This window comes from Neolamprologus brichardi, chromosome 20 (genome assembly GCF_056152115.1).
Source record: "Neolamprologus brichardi isolate AB-2024 chromosome 20, ASM5615211v1, whole genome shotgun sequence".
NCBI classification, from domain to species: domain Eukaryota; kingdom Metazoa; phylum Chordata; class Actinopteri; order Cichliformes; family Cichlidae; genus Neolamprologus; species Neolamprologus brichardi.
Window position 1 is genome coordinate 3,648,486 of NC_142123.1, and position 15,567 is coordinate 3,664,052.

Here is a 15,567-nt window from a genome sequence, read left to right on the forward strand (position 1 = left end):
ATGAAAAACACAAACAGAATAAAGAAGCATTGAAAGAACTCGTTTATTTTCAGGGCCGAGGTCAGCAGTTGTTAGAGATGTTAGCTCTTGAAGCTTCATGCTGAGCTGAAGTTCTTGTGCTTTGTAGAGCAGCCCCTGTCTGAAGACGCCTGTGAAGCAAAGATAAGTGCATTGTGTTTGTATTTGGACACACCTGACTCCAGACAAAGACACACTCCTCCCAGGGTCAGTGGATTAGGGTTGGAGTTGCAGTTTTAGAAGTATTAGGTTTCTCTGAGCTGATGATACATTTGCAGTTCATAGCTTTACCTGTGTGTCAGCTGATGCGAATAGAGCGCCTCTGTTTGTTGACCCACAGCGTGATTCCATTTTCTGCTTCCTCCGTCTCTAAGTTTGCCTCTTTCCTGTAAAAGAACATACAAATAATGTTAACACAGTTGAACTACCTGATGCACCACTGCCAAAACATCACAAACACCCGCCTGTGGTCTTCAGAGACGGTCTCCTTCTGGTACAAAATCTGGTTCTTGCTCCAGAAGCAGTTCTTGTGGTGATCGTAGACCGCGTTTAGCTGAAGGTCGAGGCTGTCGTCTGGAGTCTGTGGTCGAGTACAGATCAGTCATTCAAAGTAGAGATACTTCAGCCTTTCTGTGCTTTCACAAGTGAATGCTGACAACATACCTGTGTACAGTTCAAAATACTCCGCTGGGTGCTGGACACAGTGGCTGTGTCGTGGAGGCGACTCCAGGGTTCCTCAGTCTGGGCGATGTGAGTTGGTTTATTGTATGTTTTTTTCTGCAGGATAAGAAATAAGACTAATTCTAAATTTCCAAAGAAACGATACGCATAGATTCCAAATTTCAAACTTATTTACATTTTTAAGCATAGAACGACATCCATGCAGAATGAATCTTACAAATAGTTTTTATAATTCTTATTTGTTTAAGTTCAATTTTTTAATAACTTCATTAGATAACAATAACTAAGTGCACTAGGTAACATGCTTTGAAATGTTTTACAGTGTATTTTTAAATACTGCATACCTAGATTTAATTTACTTCATTTATCAGTTACCTACATATCAAGTGACATTATGAGGATTAGGTACCCGTGTCCAAATCTACTTTTCAGTCCTTAATTATTTATCACAGTGTTAAGCAGTGGTTATACATAATTTCAGCAGGGGAATACTAGGACTGTGTGAGTCCCCCTGTGCCACCGTGTTCCCCGGTAAGTTAAAACAAAACATGTCATTAATATTTTAAAATGACAATAAAAGTAACAAAGGAGCCAAATAATCTAATCAAGATATTTATTTGCTCCTCTGGCTCTGTACTTCTGTTCATTTCACTTTTAAAAAATAGATAAATAGATACTACAATTCTGATGTTGAAATTAAATATTTTATGTTAGTTAGTTAGTTACTAAAAAATCTATGTGTGAGATGTAAACAGAGATCCAAATTTGAGGAGTAAATGTGACCTTCCCATGAAAACAATTAGGTCCAAAAGAAAACACTAGTTGTGGCATCCCAGTTTTTCAAAACAGACCAAAAAGCTTTGTGGAACAGAGTCCTTTAGACTATGAAAATATGAAACTTACAGGTGTCAAAACACTGGAAGTAAAGAACAAAAATATAATGTGTTAGAATATTTATGTATATATTTATACTTACATTTATAAGGCCCAGATGGTATTCTTATTAAAAAGTAACACCTTGTAATACAGCCTGCAACTAAGGGTGTAATTCCCCCAGTGTAAAGTAAAATTATAAAATATGTAATTACTTTCTTTCTTTCTTTTTTTACACCATATTTATCACGCAAAAATTTGGAAATATCGTTAGTTTCTCGGCTAAAATACTCGGTACTTACTCACTTCTTAAAAATACTTACAGTATAACTTGTTACTTCTTTTGCCCTTTTACAAGTAAATTACACCCTAATTTCATAAAAAACAAAACAAAAAACAAAGCAAAACATAGTACACTCTTAATAATAAAGTGCTACTAGTGTAAAAAGTATATTTTGGTATAACTTGTTGAACACAAAGCATCAATAACGCCTCCCGGAGGTTTCTTTAGGAGATAAAGTTATAGTTATTAAAGCCGACGCACCTGCTGCGGCCTGTAGCCGCAGAGAGTGAGGTCGTTTTCTACCCTCGGAGAGGGGAAAGGATCCCGATTTGACATATTTAGATCTACAAACACTGGTCCATATTCCTTTGTTTGATTTTTTCTTTTTGCGGCCTTTAAACGACTCTAGCTAAAGCAAGACGTTTACAACCCGGTTTCTCAGCAACAGCAAACTTCCGGTTAAACCTTTCACAGGAAAACGGTGAGCGTTAAAAGGTAACTCCAAGCCAATCACATCCCAGAGTGTGAGAGGGAAGCCGCGCCTCCAGCACCTGAGGGCGCAGGTCAGACCTCTTCTCCTTCGTCTCCATCACTTCAGCACCGGCAGCAGGTGACCATGCAGCCCGGCCTGACACACCTGAGCCACTGCCTGCTGTGGCTGCTTTTTCTGCAAACCTCCGCGGATCTGCCCATGTGCAAAGAGGTGAGGCGATTCATATTATTTATTTATTCATTTTTGTGATTTCAATCATTTCTAAATCACCAAGGGATTTATTTCATGCGTGTGCTGCGACAAACCAGCTGTATTTATAATTCACTCTAGTTCTGGGGGTGCAGACAGATGCTGCACATGTGCTGCTGTACGTGTACTGTGTGCTTCAGACTTTCAAATATATGAAAGGTTGAAAGGTTGGTGTAGAAAACATATGTTTGATGTAACACATGTTCAAGTGAAATGCTGAATCACTCTTTAAACTAAAAGCAAACACTAAAATGAGCACAAACAGCAGTTTGTTTGAGCAGTTTGTGAGATTGAACATATGTTTCCCCCTCAAGTGTTTAAAGTACTCCTACACTTGTTTTACTAGAGGTCCCACATACTACACAGCCTGCTCGCTCTCTTACAGCCTCCATATCTGTGGTCAGTTTGCATAACAGGAGTAGCTTGAGATAATACTCAAACCACTCCTTTTGATCAGCACACTTTGCACCATATGGACCTCTAAGCTTTTATTTCCGTTTCAGAGAGCAGTCCTGCTAGCTGCTCCTTTCCCCTCTGTGACTCTTGTTTTCAGCCCAGTTTATTTCACCATGTGGCACAGCGGTCATAATGTCCCGTTGCCCTGGTTTCCCTGTGTTTGTTTAAAGAGGGCAATTAAGCAACAGCACATCTCCAGTTCGATGCATTTTTACATCAAATCCTCCCACCCAGGACCTGCATTCACTTGATACCCCAGCACAGCTAATGTTGCAGCTCTAATTCAAAAACACAAGGATGGAGGAGTGCAGCTGCTGCTGTGTTTCTGTTAACTATTAATCCCATGAAGCTGTGTGGGTGTAGATTGGCGTGGCAGATGACCTTCCTTGGAATATCACATCCTTTTATTGACCAGTGACCAAATCTCCAGTTTACGCTCTGTGCCTGCTGTGTGTTCATGCCTTGTTTCAGTGAGGTTAACTTAAATGTTTTGTCTCCTCCCAATTTACCTCATTATGGGTGGGACTGTGTTTGTCATTCGACTGAGAGCTTTTGTTGTCTTCAAAGTTCTTCAAGAACACTTAAATCAAATGTTTACAAAGGGACCGGTCGAATCAGCATCTCTCCCCTCAGCTGAGTAAACCCATAAGGCTGCAGAGAAGCAGCAGTATCCTTGACGAGCGTGATTAAAATAACAGTTGAGACGGGCTCCTGGGCAAATATTAGCCTCCGCTTTTATTTGTAAAAGAGGCTGTCCTGGTTTGGGGAAAAGATTCCTGAAGTATAAGGCAACCTGGAATTCTTGTTTTTTTTTAAAACAAGGGTGCAACAATGAGTTTAGTGTTCCTGTGTGTGAGGGATTTACATGCTGAACATGTGAGGAATCTAAATGGGCAGATAAACTGCAAAATAATCCGTATTTGCTTTTGCATTTTTTTAAATTTACAGTTATTATTCCCACTTCTGGCTGTGCAAGTTATCCATTGTGTGCTTTTATGTCCAACTGTGTGAAACTCACACCTGTGTTTCTTCCCTGCAGTCAGATTATCACTTTGAGTACACAGAGTGTGACGTCCTCGGGTCGAGATGGAGAGTTGCAGTTCCCAACAAAGCCGACACATGCACGGGCCTCCCAGATCCAGTCAAAGGGACTCAGTGCAGTAAGCAGTAACCTACTTTTATTTCAGACATTTTCTCCAAGTCTTCAACCTGCACAACAGATACGCCCACTGTCAGGTGCACATCTCCATTCTCAGCATGTGCTTTGTCTCCTTTAAGCGTTCTCTTGTAATGAGGGGGAGTATCTTGATATGCAGTCGCAGCAGTGTCAGAAATGTGCTGCGGGCACCTACTCTCTGGGCACCAGCGTGGCCTTTGATGAGTGGGACAGCCTGCCGACTGGTTTTGTCACTCACGGCGTGATAACGAATGAGGGGAATGACCAAACGGATTGCTCCAAGTTAGTATTCACAGTACCAAGCCCCCCAAGATTTATCTGATTGATTGAGGCTCTCTGTATCAATTTTCAAACCCTTTTTAAACTGTTGCTGCTTGGTGATGTTTTTGCAGCTCAACCTGGACACCAAAGGGTGACTACATAGCCTCAAACACAGATGAATGCACTGCGACGCTGTCCTACGCCGTGAACCTGAAACAGCCTGGAAGTCTGTCCTTTGAATATTTCTATCCTGACACCAGCATCTACTTTGAGTTCTTTGTAAGGATTGTAAATGACTGCTGCTTCAGCTGACACCTTTCAGTGTGAGTATTTGGTGAAACGTTCTCGTCTTCCTGCAGGTTCAGAATGACCAGTGTCAGTCGACAGACTCTAACAGCCGGTGGATGCGGATCTCAGAGAGCAGCTGGAGCAAATACACGGTTTGTCCAGGAAGCAGTTTTAGCACTTCAGTGCACTCAAGGCCAGCCCTGGGGAATTTTTGAATAAATGAATGCCCCACTCTGTCTCTGTACAGGTCGAACTAAATAAGGGCAACAACGTGTTGTACTGGCGAACTATAGCATACTCCCTGCAGGGCAGTGCTGTCAAACCTGTGCTGCTGAGAAACATTCAGATATCAGGTAAGATAAGTGTGCAGCAGGCCTAAACTTTTCCCTTTTCCCACCAACACGTTGTTTCTGTTAATGATTAACTTTTTTTGGTTTTCTCCAGGGGTGGCCTACACATCAGAGTGTTTCCACTGTAAACCGGGCACCCACAGTGCAAACCCAGGGTCTGCACGTTGTACCCCCTGCCCCGCTGATACCTACTCCAATAAGGGTGCCACTACTTGCCATGAATGCGAGCAAGATAAATACGCAGGTATGCCCGTTTGCTTATCTCTGTCCACATGGAGTAAAGCGTTCTTACAGACTTACAACTGCTACGTTCCACACACATGCAAATGCAGCAGTTACTGCTTAGTGGTCAAGTTAATCTTTTCTCTGGACTTAAATGTGTGCTGTGCGTTTTTCCTCATCCAAAAACATTTCCAGTCGTCGGTTCAGCGAGCTGCAAACCGAGACCTGCATGTGCAAGCAGTGACTACTTCTACACCCACACCCCCTGTGACTCTGAGGGAAAGGTAATGATACGTGGAAGTAGAGCTCCCGCTGGCTCAGTAGAGGTTTTTCTTTAAAAATCCCACTGGTGTAAATGTTAGGCTTCATTTAATATAAATGATCTGACTGAGCTGTAACGCTGCCACTGCTGCCTCTTCTTTTTGTGTATCGGTGTGTGTCTCAGACTCAGCTCATGTACAAATGGATCGAGCCTAAGATCTGCAGTGAGACTGTCGAAGGAGCACTGAAGCTTCCCGCGTCAGGGGAGAAGCAAACCTGTCCGCCATGCAACCCGGGTTTCTTTGTCTCCAACTCCTCCACCTGTGAGCCCTGTCCCAGCGGATCCTTCTCTAATGGCACAGGTTAGAGCCTTTTTACTGTGTTTTACTGATGTCGGCCTTATAGTTTTATTTTGGCCTTGATCATGTGATATTAAAAAAAACAAGGCAATCATGTTAATAGTTAGTTACATTTTTAGCCAGCATGAGAGGAAATGTCATAAGATTTAAGGTGGTATGTCTAATATTGTTGACACTAATGACCTAATATCCTGATGTGATTTTCCACTGATTGCTCAGTTTGCACCGAGTGCCCTGCTGGCACAGAACCGGTGGTGGGCTTTGAGTACAAATGGTGGAACACGATGCCAGCCAACATGAAGAGTGCCGTCTACAATCAAGTGTTCAGCGACTCTAACCGGCGTACTGGTGAGAACCTTAATATTAGAATGAGGTGTAGGTGGCATGGTGGTGCATCGGTTAACACGGCAAGAATGGGGTTTGAATCCAGTCTGAGGCCTTTCTGTGTAGAGTGCGCATGTTGTCCTCCCGTCTGCATTGGCTTAGTTCAGTATTCTGGTTTCCTCCTGTAGTCTAAAGATGTGTGAATAGTTGTCTGTTTCTGTGATTTAACCCTGTGAGAGATGGCTGACCTTTTCATGATGTACTGATGATCTCTTACTATGGGTGAATAGACATAATCATTAACTTGTGGTGAGGAACTTCTCAAAGTAGAAAGATAGCAAAGTGATTAAACAGCCTGAGGCACAGATAATAATTTGCTAGTTTGCAAACTTTCCAAGGCCAAGAATGAAGCCTGCACATCAGCTTCAGAAGCGTATGTACAGTGTTGGGGAGTAACGGAATACATGTACCGCCGTTACGTATTTAAAATACAAAATATGAGTAACTGTATTCCGTTACAGTTACCGTTTAAAAAGGTGGTATTTAGAATACAGTTACTTTGTTGAAATAAATGGATTACACGGCGGTACTTCCCTGTTTCATACTGTGGCGGGTCAGGACTGTTTGGGTTTTGTTTGACAGCTACGTTCTGTTGTTCCAGGCAGCAGCGTTACGGTTGCCATGGTTACAGGGTGCCGCTCTCTCTCTGCGTGTTTCCTGGGTGAGAGAGGCCTTTTTGTTGTTGTTGCGCTAAGCTAACAGGCAGAATGCTACCGGTATAGCTCTAAAGAATGTAGCATCATGGGCAGTGTAGTCCGTGCTGGAGGGAGAATGGACTGCCATACACGTTATGTGTCTGTGAGCGAGGGAGGGAGAAAAAGGAAAAGTACCAGCTGTCATCGAGCAAAAACGGGAGCTGGAAGCATGTAACTATAATAATAACCACTGTAGCCAAGAAGAGAGCCTGACGAGCCCAGTTGTAAGTAAGCTATTAAGACTCGACTGTACACCGTGTTCGTGTTTTCCTCCGAAACAATAAGTTCTGTTGGAGCAGCCTTTCAACGCCTCTCTCTGTCTCTGCTAGCAAAGTTGACCCAGACAACAAAGTAAAGCTAGTTTTCGGCTACGAGCCCGACACAGAACCCACCATATTAGCCAGAGGTCCCTTTACTACGGTTAAGAGCCGCGGACCTTCAGTAACAGTAATAAATCACAGCAATAGTACATTCACGTAGTTGTGAACAGCATGATAATATATTAAGTAATCCAAAGTATTCAGAATACGTTACTCTCATTGAGTAACGTAACGGAATACGTTACAGAATACATTTTGGGGCATGTATTCTGTAATGGAATACATTTTAAAAGTAACCTTCCCAACACTGCGTATGTAATGGTTGAAGTGAATTGTGTAATAGATCCTTAGTTGTAAGTAGGTTAGAGGAATTCATTTAAAAATTAAACTAGTTTGCTTTGGTTTCAAAAATTATCCACAGTGAGTTTATATGTTTGCATGTGTACGTTGCTGTTGGGATAAAATGTATCTTACAGCTTTTATCTTTTGTAATGGCAGCATGGGAGGTGGCTGGAGAGTATATCTACACCACCCCCGGGGATCAGGACACAGACTACTTAATGCTCACGCTCAGTGTCCCTGGATACAGGTGAAGTCAAACAAGAACTAAACATAAAAGTTTCTCTTCAAATTTGAGCTTGAGTTGTTATAGACGTCTAATAAAACGCCGCTGGTTTTCACAGGTTGCCTCAGTCCATGGTCAAAGACGCTGAGAGGAGTGAGCTGTCGCGCATCACCTTCGTCTTTGAGACCATTTGTACAGCTGACTGTAAACTTTACTTCCTGGCGGTGAGGATGGTGTCCCAACATTTTTGTAGCATGACTCCTTCAGGATGTATAATGTGCACATGAATACATGAATGAATGTCCTTTTGTTTCTGTAGGGATATAATCAGTGGAACAACGATGTGGTGGAGCATTGGAATGGCAGAAACCACAAGCAGTCATACTCCTACTTGATCCAGAGCAACAGCACCGTCAGCTTCACCTGGACGTTTAAGCGAACAGATGGCACGGTGAGATACAGACACGCATGCCACCTACTCAGGTTGATTTATTTCCTTCTTAGCAAATTCATATTTCAGCGTCAAAAGTAATTTTTTTTCCAGAGTCCCTATTTAGACCAGGGGTGTCAAACTCATTTTATATTGAGATCCACACAGTGGGTAATTTCATCTTAAGTTGGGTGGACCAGTGAAACACTGACAATTGTTTCCCCTCTTATTCTGTATAAAGAAGTTACACATTTAATCAGCGATGTCTTACGTAAAATATATATTTCATATAAATAATTAATATTTCAAACCGCAAAAAAATGAAATCTGCCGGCATGGCTTTTTGGGCATATGCTTTAAAAAATAAATGACTTAAGTACTCTTTGCACTGTAGTTAAAAACAGAAATTTACTGTTAATTTACAGAAAATGTGCTTTTTAATATAAGAAAAAATCTGGACCCACTGTTTTTAAAAATAAAACGAAATAAAATAAAAAAGGGTAGAAACAGGAAGTTCACTGTTATGATTTATTTCTTACTCACCTGTTTACATGTATTATGCTCGGCTCTGAGAGATTTCTTTGTCAGTAAACTGTACTTCTGTAAAACTGACCTAAAAAATTATTTTTTCTTTTTTAATATTCTAACGCCATCCAGTGGGCCGCATTAGACTCTTTGGCGGGGCCATTTCTGGTCCCCGGGCTTTATGTTTGACAGTCATTATTATTTTCAGTCATCCATCACTCGCTCAGTCAACTGGACTTTTTAAGTTATTCCTTTTAATGTGGAGTAAATGAATAAATAAAATCAGAATACAATAAAGTCACTAATGCACTTCATGGTTATCAGTTCAATTATTCACATTTAGATGAATAAAATAAGAGCATCATATTAATGTATAATTAAGATGTTGGAGATTTTACGGTCTTCTGTTTGGGGAATGCTGGATCGTACTTAATTATCTTCATTTATTCCTCCTCCTCTACTACTACTGCTTCCTCTACTCCCCATCTTTCTTCCTCTCAACCTCTCGCTCGCACCCCTTGCACGCACACCAAACCTTCAGCCATAAAAACAATGTGTCAGCTTTTAAAAGTGCAGCAATATTCAAGGTTTAAATTTACCTGCAGAGAGATTTGACAGGAGGGCAAGAACACAAAGCAATAAATACTGCAAATAACATGTTTACAACTGTCTGTCCATGTTTTTAATCCTAACTGGAATTTGCTGTGACAACCTGCTGCAGTGTCATGTTGGTTGTGGTTGATTTGTTGAGAACTTTGTACCGAGTCTCTAGATGGCAGTCTGGAGCTGTGCGTTCTTCAGTCTAAATGACCTTTGTTCTCTCTGTTCCTTATGTCTCCGTTTTATACTGACTATAAAACAGAGCTAAATGATAAACTGCATTCCTGTTAAGCAGGGAACATTTGTATTTCTGTTCCCTCAGGAGAGGAACTACAGCGCAGATGTTGCAAAGATCTACTCCATCGTCATCACCAACGCCATCGGAGGCGTGGCCACGAAGTGTCGCCGCTGTGCTCTGACGTCTGTTAAGGCCGGCTCTGCCTGTGTTCTCTGCCCACCGGGACACTACATGGTCAACGGGACAGGAGCGTGTCAGAAGTGCCCGCCAAACACCTTCATTAGGACTGATCAGCCAGTTGGGGAAGCTGCTTGTATTCGGTGTGGACCAAACACAACGACAAACAAGGTGTAGAACAAAACTCTTTCTGAAAGCAGCACATTAATGTGTCCAGGTGCACATTTTACATTTTTTAGTATTCCATTTTTTTGTGGAATTGCAGTTTGCAGAGGGATTTAAAACCATTACAGAGAAAAACGTAATGTAATTTGGGGCATGAATGAGGAAAGAAACCATAAAACAGGCTTTCTTTTCTTTTTTCCATTTCTTTTGGTGTATCTCACAATAAAACTACACAAATTAATCCCACATGCTCAAACAAATCAATCCCTTTACTGTCTGAAATCCACAAGACCCAAAACATTGATGTCTTTTATTGTGGAAAGTGATTTTTCTGTTTATTCTGTGATTTCATGTCTGTTGAGCTTCTGTAAACTATCCAAGACGCTCTTTATTCACTACATTAAAGAAAATTAGTTTATCGTTAATTTGTAAATATGTAAAGAATTTCACTGAAGAAAACAAATCCTCAAAAGACAGCGATTCCTTAACTCTTTAAAGCCCGAACCATGAAATAATTGCTTGAAAATTCTACTTTTTTTTAATGAAATTAAATGTTCATTTGCATATATGAATTTTAATGTGTATAATATTTGCTAGATCTGGCATTTTTTGGGAAATTATTCCTTAAAAAATGTTTTGTGCAAATTTATTTTGGTTTTTCAAGGGGAAAAAAATCACACTGATGATACAGAAGGGTCAGAAACAGAAAAACGAAGTATTAAATATGAAACACTTGGCTCTAAAGTAGCAAAGGAAATCAAATGTCTCTGTCATATACATGCCAGCTATAATAGTTGGCGTTCCCACAGACAGAACGTGAGGTTTTTCTCTCAGTGTGTGATGTGTGCTGACACGCTCACCTCGTCCTTCAGGCCTATACAGCTTGTCTCAGTGACTGCATACTGGATTTGCGCACAAGCAAAGGAGCGCTGCTGCACTACGACTTCTCTCCTTTGGCCAACGTCACCAGCGTCCATAGCAGCCCCCGCTTCACCAGCAAAGGCCTGCGGTACTTCCATCGCTTTAATCTGGGCCTGTGTGGGACAGAGGTGAGAAGGCAACCGTCTAGTTTTTTGCAGAACTGCGTTTGACGTGCATTTTAACCTTGCTGTGTTTCTCTCACAGGGCCGAATGCCAGCTTCCTGTGTGGATAATGTAACAGAGAGTGGGAGAGAGGTCAAAGGTTATGTCTGTCAGTCCACTGTGGTTCCCTCTGACATCAGGAGTCAGAGCCTTGTGTCCTCACAGCCTTTCCTCATTGGTGACTCACTCATTGGTATGAACTGAATGAATAGGTTTTTGGTTTTTGCTGTAAATATGATGAGACACTTGCAGGAGTTTGTTAATCATTTATTGAAAGGTGTGTTCAGATAATAATTAAGCTGGCTGTGAGGATTTGCATTTCTCCTGCTCCTCAGTGTTCAAGGTCATCGGAGCTCCAGAAAAGCAATTTTTGGACATTTGCTTTCAGGATTAGCACAGGTCTTTTTTTTTTTTTTTTGATCAAGGTCTTTTTATTGAACAAAGAATTGCTTCCAACAACAATTACGGCAATATTAACAAACAGTCGTGCCCCCCCCCCACCCATCCAGAACAGTGTAACTAAAACCCAGCCAGAGAGGAAAGAAGAGATAAAAGAAAAGAAAATTACAGATACAAAGTAAATAATAAAATAAATGAACAACAGCAAGGAATAACAAAACAAAACAAAAAAAACAAACAAACAAACAAAAAAAACCCACTCACACGCACATTAAGCGATAGTATCCGGACTTAATCTTTCAAAGTAAGTAAGAAAAGGTTGCCATGTGTCATAAAACCTCCGAATCGAACCTTTTACAGTGTAGCGGATCTTTTCCAGCTGAGTATAGTACATGACATCCTTAACCCATTGCCCATATACAGGTGGAAGTGGCTCTTTCCATTTCAATAATATCATTCTACGGGCCAAAAGAGTGCAAAAGGCCCAAAGATCAGAGTGTGATTTGGAAAGACTGGCTTTACAAGGCGTCACCCCAAAAATAGCTATAAACGGGCAGGGTGCAATTGGAACACCAAATATGTTGGACATGGTTTCAAATATGCTTTTCCAAAAGCTACCCAGTTTTGGACATGCCCAGAACATGTGAAATAGGGAAGCAGGCTCTCGTTTGCACCGGTCACATGTGGGGTCAAACCCATCCTTGATTTTGCTCAGTCTAGTTTTAGCACAGGTCTTTTTTAATTAATTAATTGATTAATAAATTAATAACCCTAAGGATGCTACTAGAAGTGTTTCAGCTACTATTTTTGAACAGTGGAGTGTTTACTCTGCTGGAGTGTAGGGCCATAATTGTGCATTTTTAAACATTTCATACATTTTTTAAATGAAGATTTCAATATTCACTTATAGCTACGTGCAGATTCCTTAACCCTCCAGCATATAGTTTCATACTTACATGACTAAAAAGTCCCTTTCTTGATTCAACGTCTCACATCTTTTAGCTCTATGCAGCCTGCTACAAGGTATCAAATATACTTTACTTTGTTTATCTAATATATCATAATGGCACATGTATTCCAATTCCAAAGGTGTAACCACTGAGACGACACTTGGTAACATCTCTTCGATGTTCCCTGCAGCATTGGGCCTGCCAGATGTTATATTCTATTACAAGTAAGTGAGCTCACAGCTATTCATTCATTTTGTTGATCCATTTAGATGGTTCAGTAGTAAATATTCATTTAAAAAAAAAAAGAAGAAGCTTTGATTATCTTTTAGAAATTATAAGGGAAAAGAGAATCAAGAGCAGTTTAAAATTTCTCACTTGCCGTGTGCTTTTGATGTTTCCAGGTCCAGTGACGCAACTCAGTCTTGTAAACAAGGCCGGTCGGCTACAGTCAGGATGAGATGTGATCCCACAGTGACCACTAAAAATCGCATCATGCTGCCAAGGTGCTGTAAACAAAAACCGAGCTCGACCTTTGACCTGTCTAGAGTCGGCTAGCGACAGCTTTGTGTTGTCACATTCAGAGCTGCAGACAGAGTGACTCCCGTGAGTTCGTTTTTAAAGCCTCTGACCGTCTGTCTTACTTTCTTTTCCTCCACAGTAATTGTTCAGAGGGGACATGCGATGGTTGCACTTTCCACTTTCTGTGGCAGAGCCAGCATGCGTGTCCACTCTGCACTAAAAACCACTACAGAGAAATCGTCAGTGCTTGCATCCAGGGAATACAGGTAATGCTCCGTACCCGCGGACATACTGCCAAAAATCCTCCTCTGTGTCAGATCCATCATCACATCTTTCCACATTTCATGTTGTTTTGTGGAAAGATATAATTAGAAAAAAATATTTTTTGTCGCATTTGATTACAATGATTAAGATAAGAGATAAAGTGCACTTTTCCTTGTGATTTAAAGTGAAGCACAAGCATATTTTATGGAGATTAAATGTCAGTTCAGCATAATGTGAATTACAATTTCCAGCAGGTAACATGAGAAGACTGATAGCACTCAGTTTAATATAAGCTCACTCTTCCAGTGTGTCCAGTTAGCATACTGCTTACCATATCTCAAGCTCATTCATCAAAAGTCTAGTTTTCACTGAATGCTAATCTCCTGCTGCCTGTAGCTAACTGAACAATATGAGCCTGATAGCGCTCTGCTTATCAGATCTCTCCACCAGAACGCATAATTCTCAAGACAGACGAGGGAGGAAAGTTGGACTAAATGCTCGTATGCGTGTTTCAGAGAACCACCTATGTGTGGCAGCAGCCTGTGCAGTGTTACGGAGGACAGCCGCTGCCTGCACAAAAAGTCAGCGCTTGCGTGACTCTGGATTTCTGGCTCAAGTTTGGTGTTTCCACTGGAGCCGTTGCTGCTGTGTTGCTCATCAGTCTCATCTGTTATTTTTGGAAAAAGACACGCAAGTGAGACTATCACACTCTATACTTCCTGTAGTGTTTATTGAACAGCTGGCACATCCAAACCTTTAAATACATCAAAGACAAAACAGAGAACAAGGTGCTGTTCCTGTTGTCTCCCATCTGCAGGCTGCAGTATAAATACTCCAGGCTGATGATGACTTCTGGGGGTAGGGAGTGCGAGCTGCCCACCGCAGACAGCTGTGCAATAATGGAGGGAGAGGATGCAGAGGACGACCTCATGGACCTCACCAAGAAATCCTTTTTCACCAAAATTAAGTCTTTCTCACGCGAGGTCAGTAACCCCCTCATTCCCGTTCACATTGAGCTACTTGAGCTGACTTACCTCGCTTCATGTTGCCATCAATATGTTTCCAGAGAACATCCGACGGATTCGACTCGGTTCCCCTAAAGTCATCATCTTCACGCCAGCGACTAGTAGAGGAAGACTCTGATGATGAAATTGAGCAGATCACTCTACCGAGGCACAGAGGAAGTGTTCAGATGTAGACGGTTTAGCTTCAGAGCGGCTTTTTCTGTCAGAAAAATGTTAGTTAATAAGATATTTGCATTACTGAGGGGTTTGAAGAGAATGTAGAGACATAATTTTGAGGATGTCTTGAAAGTTTTTAGAACTAAACAGAGGCCGAAATATTTTTATTGGTCCAAAAATGTAAAGACCGAGAATTTGTTTCATTACAGCTACTGTTAGACTGCTGTAATGCTCTATTTGTTGGATTATCAGTAAAACAACTTCACCTTACACATAGATGGAAATTTGAACATATTAATCCATTTCAATGGCTCTCAGTTCAACACAGAGTCACCTTTAAAATCCTTCTATTGGTTTATGAAGCACTCAGTGATTTGGTCCTCCTTGTACATATCTGACTTGCTCAATGTCTACAACCCGATTAGCTGTCTCAGACCATCAGGGGGAGATTTTTTCCCAAAATTAGATCCAAGCTTTTTCTTGTGGTCCTATTCTGTGGAACAAGCTGCCTACTGATGTATTTTACAATTATGTCAACATTCAACAAGAGACTCAATATCTTTTTATTTCTTCTAAGTTTACACCTGGTAACTGTGTGTGTGTTATTTTAGTTCTTTGCAAAGTTTGTTTTGTTGTTTTTAATACCTTAAGGCATAGTAGACCTGCATAGGTTTTTATGTTTTTATCTTTTATGTTTACATGTAATGAAATGTTCTATATAAATAAAATGGTCATTGCTATATTTTTATGTAGTGTTGTTTCTCTATTGAAATACAATATTAGCGTCCATTTGGGGGATATAGTGTATTTTTAAAGCCCAGGGTGTTTTCATGACGGTGTAGGATCCAAATTTATTTAGAACCTGTGTACACGTTACCGTGTATATCTTTTCTCCTCTTTTATACTTGTTTACATCTTGTTCAGTCGTAAATTTATATCTGTTGAGTGAGTTATATTTGCCAAAGTTTAACACTTTCTGCTGTCTAACAACATGTGATTATGCTTTACTGTAAAGTAAATGCATTTTCTACATTAAAGGTCTCTCACCAGGACGTGACCTCTGATGCTGCCTTCAGTTACTTTTTTTTAAAGCTCACTTCA

At 40.9% G+C, this 15,567-nt stretch overlaps 2 protein-coding genes across 2 annotated transcripts; one reads left to right on the forward strand and one right to left on the reverse strand.

Annotated features, from left to right (window-relative positions):
• Positions 1-6: 6 nt before the first annotated feature.
• Positions 7-2,327, reverse strand: cfap276 (cilia and flagella associated protein 276). The gene is made up of 5 exons (XM_087833440.1): positions 2,117-2,327; positions 682-795; positions 483-598; positions 310-404; positions 7-149 (listed from the first exon to the last, which is right to left on the reverse strand). Exons 1-4 carry the CDS (start codon positions 2,189-2,191, stop codon positions 317-319), a joined length of 393 nt encoding a protein of 130 aa, XP_087689566.1. The 5' UTR covers positions 2,192-2,327; the 3' UTR covers positions 7-149; positions 310-316.
• elapor1 (endosome-lysosome associated apoptosis and autophagy regulator 1) lies at positions 2,327-15,201 on the forward strand. Its single transcript, XM_006785585.3, has 22 exons — positions 2,327-2,558; positions 4,093-4,213; positions 4,332-4,512; positions 4,623-4,770; positions 4,851-4,931; positions 5,027-5,132; positions 5,224-5,373; positions 5,547-5,635; positions 5,797-5,974; positions 6,191-6,319; positions 7,869-7,959; positions 8,054-8,159; positions 8,255-8,386; positions 9,813-10,076; positions 10,943-11,119; positions 11,196-11,346; positions 12,642-12,726; positions 12,904-13,005; positions 13,161-13,287; positions 13,801-13,979; positions 14,103-14,268; positions 14,352-15,201. The coding sequence occupies exons 1-22, from the start codon at positions 2,472-2,474 to the stop codon at positions 14,481-14,483; spliced, it is 2,982 nt and encodes a 993-aa protein (XP_006785648.3). The 5' UTR covers positions 2,327-2,471; the 3' UTR covers positions 14,484-15,201.
• The last annotated feature ends 366 nt before the right edge of the window (positions 15,202-15,567 follow it).